The sequence below is a fragment of the Phocoena sinus genome, chromosome 6, assembly GCF_008692025.1.
Source record: "Phocoena sinus isolate mPhoSin1 chromosome 6, mPhoSin1.pri, whole genome shotgun sequence".
NCBI classification, from domain to species: domain Eukaryota; kingdom Metazoa; phylum Chordata; class Mammalia; order Artiodactyla; family Phocoenidae; genus Phocoena; species Phocoena sinus.
The window spans coordinates 1,840,796-1,851,136 of record NC_045768.1 but is presented as its reverse complement, the minus strand read 5'-3'; the positions used below and the strand labels follow the sequence as shown (position 1 = coordinate 1,851,136).

Genomic DNA, 10,341 nt, shown 5'->3' with positions numbered 1-10,341 from the left:
AAAGGACATGCTGGTGGCAGGGGTGGCGTACAGCCTTCTAAGCCTGGTCTTTGTCCTTTGAGGCTCCGTGATGCTCTGATGGGGACGGTGGGGTGAGTGCTGGGCCCTGACACCACGGAGGAAGAAGCACCCCTCCGGCACCACCTCCAAGGACAGGGCTCCCACACCCTCCCACTCAGACTCTGAAACCGTACCAGAGACGTGCCTGGGGTCGCTGCTAGCCCTGGAATCCCTCCCCCATTTGTAAAGCAAAAGCCGTTAAGGTGCCCGTGGGTTTAAAAGAGAGGAGACTGTGGAATGGGAAGCCGTGTCCTCCAAAGGACCCTGGGGAGTCAGGCTGTGATGCTGCTGGACTCGTCCCCCGAAGCTGCCCTCCACGAGGGGTGGAGACGCTGCAGACCCCGACACTCCTCCCAAGTGTCCTTCTGTTGCTTAGAACCCTTTCCACCACCCCACCCAGGGCACCGGGTTCAGGAGCCACCTGCCCCAGCAGAGGCCGTGTGCCCAGTAGGTATCCTGACCCCTGGTCCCTCACTGATTGAGGAGCTGCATTCTGAATAAGCTTCCCCCCGCCCCAATTCACAAGCCCCCGTGAAGCACAGGCACTGCACCCCTGGGGTTACCAGGGGGGCAGCCTGGACAGGGACTTCCCAGCCGTCTGGGATCTGGGCTGCGTGGACCCACTCGGCCGGCTTGGCTGCACGCGACCGCAGGAAGCGCCAGGACAGGACAGCGGCCCAGCTCGGCCCCGCAAAAAGGCCAAGGGCGTTCTCCAGGGTCCAACGCTCCTCTTCCTTGCTGAAGGTTCTGTGTCCTGGTGGCCACTGTGCCATCACCTGGCCTCCGATGTCCATCCCAAACCCAGGAACAGGGCGCTTTCGGGACAGTCCCCGAGCAGGCCCAGAGCAGGCTGGGGGGCAAGGACTGAGGAACGATGCCCTGGGAGGGCCCACGCAGAGAAACCCCAACACCAGGAAACAAACCCACCACCTGCTGCCCCAGGCAGCTTCGTGGCCACTGAGGTCAGCCTGGGGACAGGCCCTGAAGCTTCTGGGCAAGGTATCCCCTCCACCTGCCACCCCGCACTTCACCCACAGCTTTCCTTTTCGGGTTAGGGTCCCAAGCGTTTCAAATGAACTGAGTGCAACCAACCCCCACGCTTACAACGAGAAAACGCAGTTTCTAAGAGGCGTAACGGGACTGTTTTCTGCGCCGAGAAGGCAGCACAGAGCACCCATCCGTTCAGCGGAAGCTCCTGGCCTGACTCTCCCGAAGGCAAATGCAGGAACTGGGTACGTCAGCTCGACCCCATCAGCAGAGACGGGGGAAATTCACATGATCCGGAAGCTTCTCTCCCACCGCCCTCAGAAGCAGAGACAGCCATGTCCCTGGGGCTCGGGGAGGACCCAGAACCCACGTTCCTTAGAACCGGCACCACCAAGGGCACCCCCCGCAGGAAGGGCTGGCCAGGCCCCGGACAAACCAGACACCAACTCTGGCCTCGCTGGGTGCTCCCTGCCCTGGCACCCAGGCCCCATCCAATGGCAGGGGCTTTGGAGTGCACGGGCGCCCAGGCCCCCCTTGCCATGGCTCTGCACATGCCACCTCCTCCAGCCCCATAAGCAGCAGGTGCAGCGCTGACCCGCTGGTCCACAAGTGGACACTGTGGGCGCCAGGGCCTCCCTGGGCTGCTGCCCCTGCAGGGTCCGCAGCTCCGAGGGCACCAGCTGCCTGTGTCGAGGGGCTGGGGGCCACCTGCAGGTCCCAGAGGGGTTAGAGACGGCCAGGCAGGGCCCAAAAGGGAAGGGGACCACCTCCATTTGCACCCCTTCCGACCACCAGCCCCAAAGCCCATTTCTGCGGAGACCCCTTCAGAAAAGAATCAGGGTCCACATCCCCGGGACCTCCCTAGACCCCACGCCTCCATCATATGGCTTAGCTTCCCCTGCCCTGTCTCCCAGCACTTGGCCACAAGAGTGCCCTCTTCTCCTCTGGAAGAGTCAAAAAGATTCCAGAAGGTTCTGGAAAAAGAAGGAGGGACTCATGGTGGGCCCTGGAAGGTGACCAGGTCCAGCACCCACAGGGGACACCGGCTCCCAGCCACGGCGTGAGCTGCAGCTCTGACCCCTGCACAGGAGGGCCAGACCAAGGCCCCCACCCTCCCCAGCATCAGGTACGACCCTGCAGAAAATATTGAAGCCAGGTGGGCCTGGGCATGGCTGCCCTGGGGACCTTGTCATGCCATGGGCACCCTGCTGTACCCAGGAGGCAGGCCGTAGCACCCGCTGGGGGATGACGAGGTGTCCTGGGTTTCAAGAGACCCAAGGCGGGGTTGGAGGAAGACTGAGCCTGTTTCTGGCTCTTTCAGGCCTGTAGAGTCCAGCTTCCAGGGCAGGTGGGGCCTGTCCTTTGCCCAGGTGTCCCCGTGTGCGGGGGAGCACACACGGGGGGTGGGGGGCGGGCACACTGAGGCCAGGCTGGTTGGGTGAGGGTCTCGGGAGGGCTGAGGCCTGAAGCGAGGGTACCATTTCTCTCACTTATTGGACACCTAGGTGGGAGATGGACAGGATGGGCCTGGCCTTGCCAAGAGAAGGTCCACATTGGTGGTAGGCAAGGCCCTGGAACCGTGCTCTCCAGACCCCTGAGGATGAGCAGTGGCCAGCCCCTCCCAGGTGGGCAGGGAGGCCCTTGGCTGTGCCAGGCTCCAGGTCAGGACCCGTGACCAGAGGCCGTGTGAGGCTCCTGGGCAGCCCTGAGCACCCTGACCACGACACCAATGGGGAGTGATCCAAGGTGGCCTCGAAGTTCAAGGAGGAAGATGGGCAGCAGGGAGGGCGGGAGGCGGCAAGGGAAGGGGAGGCAGGGCTCGGGGAGGGTGGACGGCGCTGCTGGCAGAGCAGCTGGCCACCTCTCAGCTCAGCCGGCTGACAGACCTCAAGGCGCAGCCACAGACACTGCCCAGCAACAACGTCCGGGGCTGAGAGGTTGGTGGACCTGGGAGAGGGTGCAGCCTGAGGGTGTCTGGGGTCCTGCCGAGCCCCACGTCCCCCTCCGTGCAAGCAGCAGCCACTGTCCTACTTCCGGGAGCCCCTGGGGGTGGGGGGAGGAGAGGTCACCTAGAGAGCTGGGGGTGTTATGCTGAAACCCCCTCGCCCCCCAAAACAAGTCTGTAGTCACCACCGTGCTTTCTAAATCCACCCCGAACACCCAACGGCAGCCAGCAGGGTAATTTGCTTAGAAAAGGGCCAGAGCAGGGGAGGGGTGGAGAGCAAGCTGTTTCCGGGACCCCCAGCTCCTTTCCGCTCCAGCAGCCGTGACAGCCCAGCCCCCACCAGGCCCGGGCGGCAGCCCTTTCTTCTCCCCACCTTGGAGGGGGGTCAGCTTTCCCTGCACTCCCCCAGGCAGCGAGGGAGGTCTGGCCCCAGACGGCCGTCCGTCCCGTGTGGGCGTCTGGATTGGTGCCCGTCCCATCTGGGCGTCTGCAGCACTGGCCGTCCCGTCTGGGCGTCTGCAGCGGCGCCCGTCCCGTGTGGGCGTCTGCAACGGCGCCCTGTCTGATGCAGCAGCTTTGTGCTCGTGGTCCCAGGGCCTGCGGGACCCGACCCAGGACCCTGGCCCAGGTGCAGGGTTGACGGCTGCTCTCCCCCCACGATGGGGCAGGCGCCACTCACCCACCCCTGCTCTGGCCCCGCCAGCCTGCCTGGGCCCCCGGACCCTTCTCAACACCAGCTCCGAGCACCGCCCCCCTCCACCAGCTGGAGGCAGCGCAAGTGAGCCCTCCTGCCACCCGAGGTGGGGTCCTGCCCCTCGCCTTCTAAAGGTCTAAGTGGGGAGTTTAAGGGTCACGGTGGGTCCACCCACCCGCTGGGGGTCTCAGGCTTCTGAACAAGCTGAGTCCCAGCTCCCGGGCCTCCCTCCCAGGGTGCTGGGGTGAAGATGCCCAGGGCTCCAGAAAGGGACAAGCAGGGATCAGGGTGGGCTGAGCCCCTGACCAGCTTGGGTCAGAGACTGGCACCGCCTTCACTGTGACTGAAAGGTGATGGGATTCAGGCAGGGTCACTCCTCACAGGAAGCAAGAGCCTCCCCGATCCTTGGGGACGGGAGCAGCTGAGGGTCCAGACGTGAAAGCCAAGCGGCCTCCGTCCCACGCCCCCCAACGGGCCCTGCACGGGGAGCACAAAGGCCAGCACCTCGAAGGCAGAGGTGGTTCCTTTCCCAGGCACCCTCGCTGGTCCAGAAAGAGGCCTCCCCAATGGACCTCTGTGGGGCCCCTCAGACCAGCTTCACAGGCACAGGGAGTTGGGTCCCACGCCTGCCTCTTGGGGAGCAGACCAAGGACACAATTCCCCATCTGTGGACCCCTCCCCTCCCTAGCCCCAGGGCCGGGTTATTTAGGGATCCCACAGGCCAGGAACATCATAGGAACAAACCCCCAGGCAGGGGTGGCTGCACTTTGAACAGAAGCCACCCATCTGCCCAGTGAATCGCGTTAATTACACGAAATCTACACAAGTTTTGCTTCCTCCAGAAACACTGCTTTTCCTCTTTTAATATCCAGCCTCCGGCTCCCCCAGCACCCCCCCAACAGCATCGCTGGAATTAGAGCACAGCTGCAGCCCAAACCCCAAAGACAATGCCCAAGCGTGTGGCACCAGCTGCTGCAAAGGCCCCGTGCCCCGCGGCCTGGCACGACCCGGCCCTCAGTAAGCAAAGAAGTCGGGGAAGATGCTGTCTACCTCCTCCCGCAGGGCTGAGCTGGGGCAGCTCACGTCTGAGCTCCATGGCTCCAGGGGCCCGTCTGGGGGGTCCTGGGAGCTGGGCTCATGGTCATCCAGGAAGCTGGGCTCTGCCCTGTCCAGCACGCTGCTCCTGGCGGGGACCCGAAAAGGGGCACTGCTGCCTCTGCCCTCCAGGGATCCTGGAAGCAGACAGGACGTGTCAGCAGAACAGGCAGGTACCCCAGGGCACACAGAGCGGACTCGGTGTGCAGAAGGGGCCCCTCTGCCCATCTGTCCCACCCAATGAGGAAACCCTCTGCTCCTCCTTGACGTGGGAACAGAGGACCCCTGACCAGGTGGGTGGGCCCACTCCTGCTGGCCCTGCTTGGGACCCAGAACCAGGAAGGGGCTCCCCCCGCCCCATGAAGCCAAATCCTGCAGAGATGGGACTCATTGCACATCCAGACGCCTCTGTGGGGACGAGGTCTCGGAAGAAGGCTCTGAAACTGACTCGCAGCCATACACAAGCAACCCCGCTGCTATGCACTCGAGCGCACAGATAACTCCCCACACACCACTTGTCATTCCCACCGGTGGTCCCCAAAACCACCAGCAGAGAAAAAAACAGGAGCTCAGAGACAGACACTGGGACCTTAGTGTCACACAGCAAGCTGCACCCCATCCCATCTCCCCAACAGCCCCAGCTGCTCGCCCAGCCCGCAACAGGACCAACCCACACCCCAAAGCCTGTCCCAGGTTAGGGGAGAAGGTGGCCCAGGCCGAGCATCCCCCACTCACCCAGCCACCAGTCAGGACTGGCAGTCAGCAGAAAGGACGACCCATCTTCGACGTCATACCCCGACACAGACCTGGATGCAACAAGGACACCCTCAGCCTGAGTCACCCCAGGTGGACCCCAGGCCTTGCACCTCGAGAGAAGAGCGTGGGCCCTGAAAGGCAGCTGTGGGTTCAGAGACAACGGGGTACACCCTCCCAGCCGGACCCTGAGCCCACCCTCCTGCCTGCCCCGAGCCAGCCCAGCCCGCTGCTGCTTCCTCTCCAGCCCCAGCAGCTCCCGGCCACGCCCCAGTTGGTAGAGCTCGCAAAACACAAACTCGCTTACTGTCAACCAAAACAGACGACCATTAAGGAGACAACAGCATTTCCAGAAACACATTAGAAAGCCACATACATGGCAGGGTCTGGCTGCTCCAGGACCGGGCCAGCAGCCTGGGCCATCCAGGCAGACACCGAGGATGTGAGGGGCAGAAACTTCCCGGGCGGTGGGTCCAGGCAGAGCTCGGGCAGGACTGGGAGAAGGCGTGTAGCGGGTCACGCACACACCACTGGGACACCCACCTGGCATCCAGCGTTATGGCCTTGTCAGTCCCTTGACCTGGGGACCCAGCCCGGCCCAAGCAGCTCTGAGACTCTTCGCTCACCAGCGGGGAGGGTGGCTGCCGCGACCACAGCATGGGCGGCCTCAGGGCCCTGGAGGGACTCAGGCCTGGAGACCGGAGGACCAGGCCGGGCGGCTCTGTGGGGGAAGCGAGGTGTGGATCAGCCTTCCCCACCTGGAGAGCAGTCCTCCCCTGAAGACCTGAGTCCCTACCCACTGTGTCCTGCATAAAGAACCCGTGAATTTCAAGAGCAAAAAGCCGACAGGTAACCAGGAGCAAATAGATGACCAGAGGTGAGGCACCTGACACCTGGGGCCAGGGAGGCTTCCTGGTGCAGATGCCGACTCGGCCTCAGGTCAACCATGGGGGACTCGGACCTGGAAACCCTCACGCTACCACCTCTTCCTCCATCTCCGTGATTTCTGACCAAGGACTCCACCCTCAGACCACCGTGCTGTGTGATCCCTGAACCCTCACACCCTGAGCTTGAGTCCCGACCTTCTTCGGGGGACCCAGCTCTGCTGCTGGCCCTGGCGACAGCAAGACCCCCTCCCCGCCTTGAGGAACACACCAGGGGAGGGGGAAGGCACAGTCTCGCCTCCCGTGGCACTCGCAGACTGGCAGCTGTGATCCAAGCAGTGACCAACCGCCGTGGCAGGCATCCAGCATGAGGGAAGCACAGTCATCACGCTGCCCTGGGGGCCTCGTCGGGGGCGGCACGACGGGAGGACAAGGGCCCACTCACGCTCACCAGGCAGGGCTGGCAGCCCACCCAGCACTGCGGCCGCCCCCACCGGGGCCTTACCGTCGTCCACATCCACAGCTGCACGGCTCGGGGAGGCCTGCTGCCTGAAGCACGCAAAGACAGAAGGAGAAACCTCTGAACAGTCTGCACACACCATGCCCGGGAGTCCCCTGGCCCCACAGGGACACTAACATGGTCACGCTGGACGTTCCCACGCCGGGGTCCGGGGCACCTGCTGGGGTCTGACTCGCCAGGGCCCGCTGCAAAACGTCCTTCTGCCACATGTGCCATGTCTCCTTCGAAGAAGCAAGAACCAAAAACGGAAATAAACACAAAAAACGCCACAGAGACCGTCAACCAGAAAACCCACAAAAAAAGCAGGCTGGGGTCCGTCACTGGCCACCCTGCCTAGGGTCCCAGAGGTCCTCCCTGAGTGCAGACCGTGTCCTCAAGACTGGGGCGTGGGGGCGGGAGGGAGGCTGAAGGCCATGCCCGCCCGGGGACCTCACAGCAATGGGCCTTTTACCCATACAGCCTTGGCACCGTGGGCAAAAGTACAAGGAACATAAATGGAGAACAGAGCTTGTCCCCGGGGCTCCCGGAGGAGGTGCTGTGTACAAATGGAGGCGTGTCTGCAGAAACGCAGCAGCCCTGGCAGTGCGAGGCAGAGGGAAGCCAGGCAGCCAGGTGGTCAGAGCTGCCCGGGGCATAGGGGGGATGCCCATGGCTCCTCCCCAGAGGGCTGACAGGGCTGCCGCAGGACAACTCACAGCGTGCTTCTCCCAGCCGGGCACCAGGGCGCTGGCGAGCCGGAGGAACTGCACTGACATCTCCAAGACTGAAGCCATGTCTTCCCGCCGGCCATCGAACTGAGGCAGCAGGGCCCGCAGGCGCTCACAGCTCAAGGAGATCCGCTTCCTGCCTCCAGGGAAGTGACCACCGACCATGGGGCAGTCTGGCCTTGACCCGGAAAAAGCACCGCAGCCACCAGAACCCCCCGAGCCCTTTAGGGATCGTGTCAGCACACACACTGGCCCAGGGCCCTGGACCCCGGACCCCAAGCTGCAGGCTATCCAGGTATTTCCCGCGGGCTGTAGCCAAGCCTGCACCGTCACTGCCTGGGGATGTCGGTTGCAAATGCACAACCTCGAGGTGCCCAGGACTTCGGGTCAAATAAAGGGCTGCAACGGTGGCCCTTGGGACCCCCACTCGCAAAAGCATGTGTTATATTCACCTCGGGGATGTACTAAGCGTTCCTTTACCCGACAGACGGCACGAGCCTGTCCCAGCCACCTGAAACCAGCTCGCGGGCACAAACCTGACCTCCTCTGACCCCCACCCCCACTGCGCGGCCCCCACCTGCGCTGCCTCTCGCTGAGCACGTTCCGTGGGAGGCAGGAGACTGGACCCTTCGCCACCGCAGGGGCCTTGGCCTGGCCTGAGCCGTGGCAGAGATCCTCGCAGCGTAACTGGGTCCCAAGCAGGAAAGGGCCGCTGCTGAAAAAAGCCAAGAGCGCTGGGCTCTGTGATCCCAGAAAAGGCCCCCGGAGCCCCGAGGCGGTGATGGACATCTTGGGAGGGGGGCGCAGGACAAGGCCTGGGTCGCCCAGGAACACGGCCCTGCGCCCTACCTCTTGGCACCCCTCCCTCTTTCCCCTAAAGGGCCGGGGGTCGGGGTTCTGCCCCACACAGGCCAAGCTGGGTGGGGACGGGGATTCGGTGCATTTGAATTGGATAGAAGCGCCAGGTCTGGACACCCCTAGCACCCCCAGGCAGGGGCGTTCCAGCTGACCCCCTCCGGCAACCCACCCCCACAATTCTCACCTGCACCCCTCGGAGCCGGGGGCTCCGGGAAGCCCAGCGTTTGACGCAAGACCCCTGAACGCCATAGGCACGCAGCTGGAGCTAATGGAGAGACCAACAACGCGCCCGGGCCGCCACGTGCGCCCCGCCCTGCGCAGGCCGTCCTGCAGCCCCTCCCCGTCACGTGCACTCGGCCCACCCCCACGTGCTTCCCTCCCAGGCAGCACCTGGCCCGCCCCCCACGCGCGCCCCGCCCCCACGCGCCCCGCCTCCCTCACATGCGCTCTGCCCCGCCCCACGCCCGCGTGCAGTGAAGCTCCTCTCGCCGAGAAGTTGCCAGAAGGAAGCGGCGGCTGGGGTAGGTGGTCAGAGTAGGTGGGCTTCTTCCACCCCTTCCGGGTGGTCAGCCCAGCTCCCGCTCAGTGGAGTCTCCCCTCACCTACCCACCGCGGGCGCCCCCGGGTGCCAACCCCGAGCTGGGTGCTATCCTCCAGGGTCTCAGGACTGGGGGGGCCAAGTAGACGACGAATCTGTGGAGGGAGGGGCAGGAGGGTGTCCTCAGGGCGAGGTGGTTTTCAGGAGCGAGCTGGGCAGCGTCCCAAGCAGGAAAGAACGCGAGCCCAGGCGGTTCCCTGGGCTGGCACGTGGGTGAGGTGGGCAGGTAGGATCTGCTGTGTGGCAGGAGGAGTTGGACTTACCTGAGAGCAGAGGGGCCGGGGAGCTACAGGTGTGGGAGGAGAAGGTTTCAGGATCAGTGTGGTCCGCGGGGGACGTTGAGGCCCAGGTAGGGGAGCTAAGATGGGAGCGGGGAGGCTGGTCAGCCAAGATCTATGGGACTCCGGCTGGTTAAGGATGGGCAGAGGGGCCCCACCTGCCTCTGAGGGCCTTCAGGTCCGAGGTTCACTTGTGCCCGTCCCCCAAATGGCATCCTCTTGCAGGGGATGCTCTGCCTAAGCCAGTGCCACCGCCCACTCAGGAGCCAGGAGGCATGCAGATGCCTCCCAGCCTTGTCTCCGATCCCACGCACCCTCTCTGTGCCTTCCCTAGCACCCGAGCTTGCCTGGAAGGCTGGCTGGCCTTCCTGCCTCTCCCACCCCTGCCCCCTGCCTGCCCCAGGCCCGGACCTTCATTCTCGGGGCTGAGCCCTGGCTCTGCCCTCACACAGGCCTTCGCTCCTGCTCTCCCTCCCCGCCCCCCACCTCCAGATGCAGACTCCCTCCACGAAGCCCCCGTCTCCAGCAGCTTCTGGGCAGGGGGCTCCCAAAACACCTCACTCGGCCCGCTTTTAGTGCACAGTGCGAGCGGTTCCAGGTCTGTGCACACCTCGCCGGGTCTCCAGGGGCCGTCCCAGTGCTGGACGTGAAGCCCACCGTGGCTTTGTTGGAGGAGTGATGGAAGGAAGGGAGGGAGGAAGGGGAAAGTGGAGATTGGTCCTTTTTCAGGGAGGTGGACCTTTAAGGGGAGGGGAGGGTACTAAAGCTCTATTTCAGTCAGGAGGACTTCAGAGCAGTGCTGTGGGCTGCTGTGGGCGTGGGGGGCGGTTGCTGGGCGAGTTCACAGAGAAGCGAGGCAAGAGGGAGCTGGGGCAGGTGTCACTGCGGTGGTCAAAGTGCGCCCCAGGTGCTGGGCCTGGGACGGAACCAGGTGGCAGAGCAGAGCCCCTGCCCCTGGGGAA

The 10,341-nt window shown here is 64.2% G+C and overlaps 1 protein-coding gene across 1 annotated transcript; it reads right to left on the bottom strand.

The window, feature by feature from the left end:
• Window positions 1–4,689: 4,689 nt before the first annotated feature.
• On the bottom strand, window positions 4,690–8,752 carry SOHLH1 (spermatogenesis and oogenesis specific basic helix-loop-helix 1). The gene is made up of 9 exons (XM_032635191.1): window positions 8,688–8,752; window positions 8,223–8,360; window positions 7,635–7,781; window positions 7,056–7,178; window positions 6,870–6,967; window positions 6,115–6,255; window positions 5,911–6,028; window positions 5,517–5,587; window positions 4,690–4,918 (listed from the first exon to the last, which is right to left on the bottom strand). Exons 1-9 carry the CDS (start codon window positions 8,750–8,752, stop codon window positions 4,701–4,703), a joined length of 1,119 nt encoding a protein of 372 aa, XP_032491082.1. The 3' UTR covers window positions 4,690–4,700.
• Between the last annotated feature and the right edge of the window lie 1,589 nt (window positions 8,753–10,341).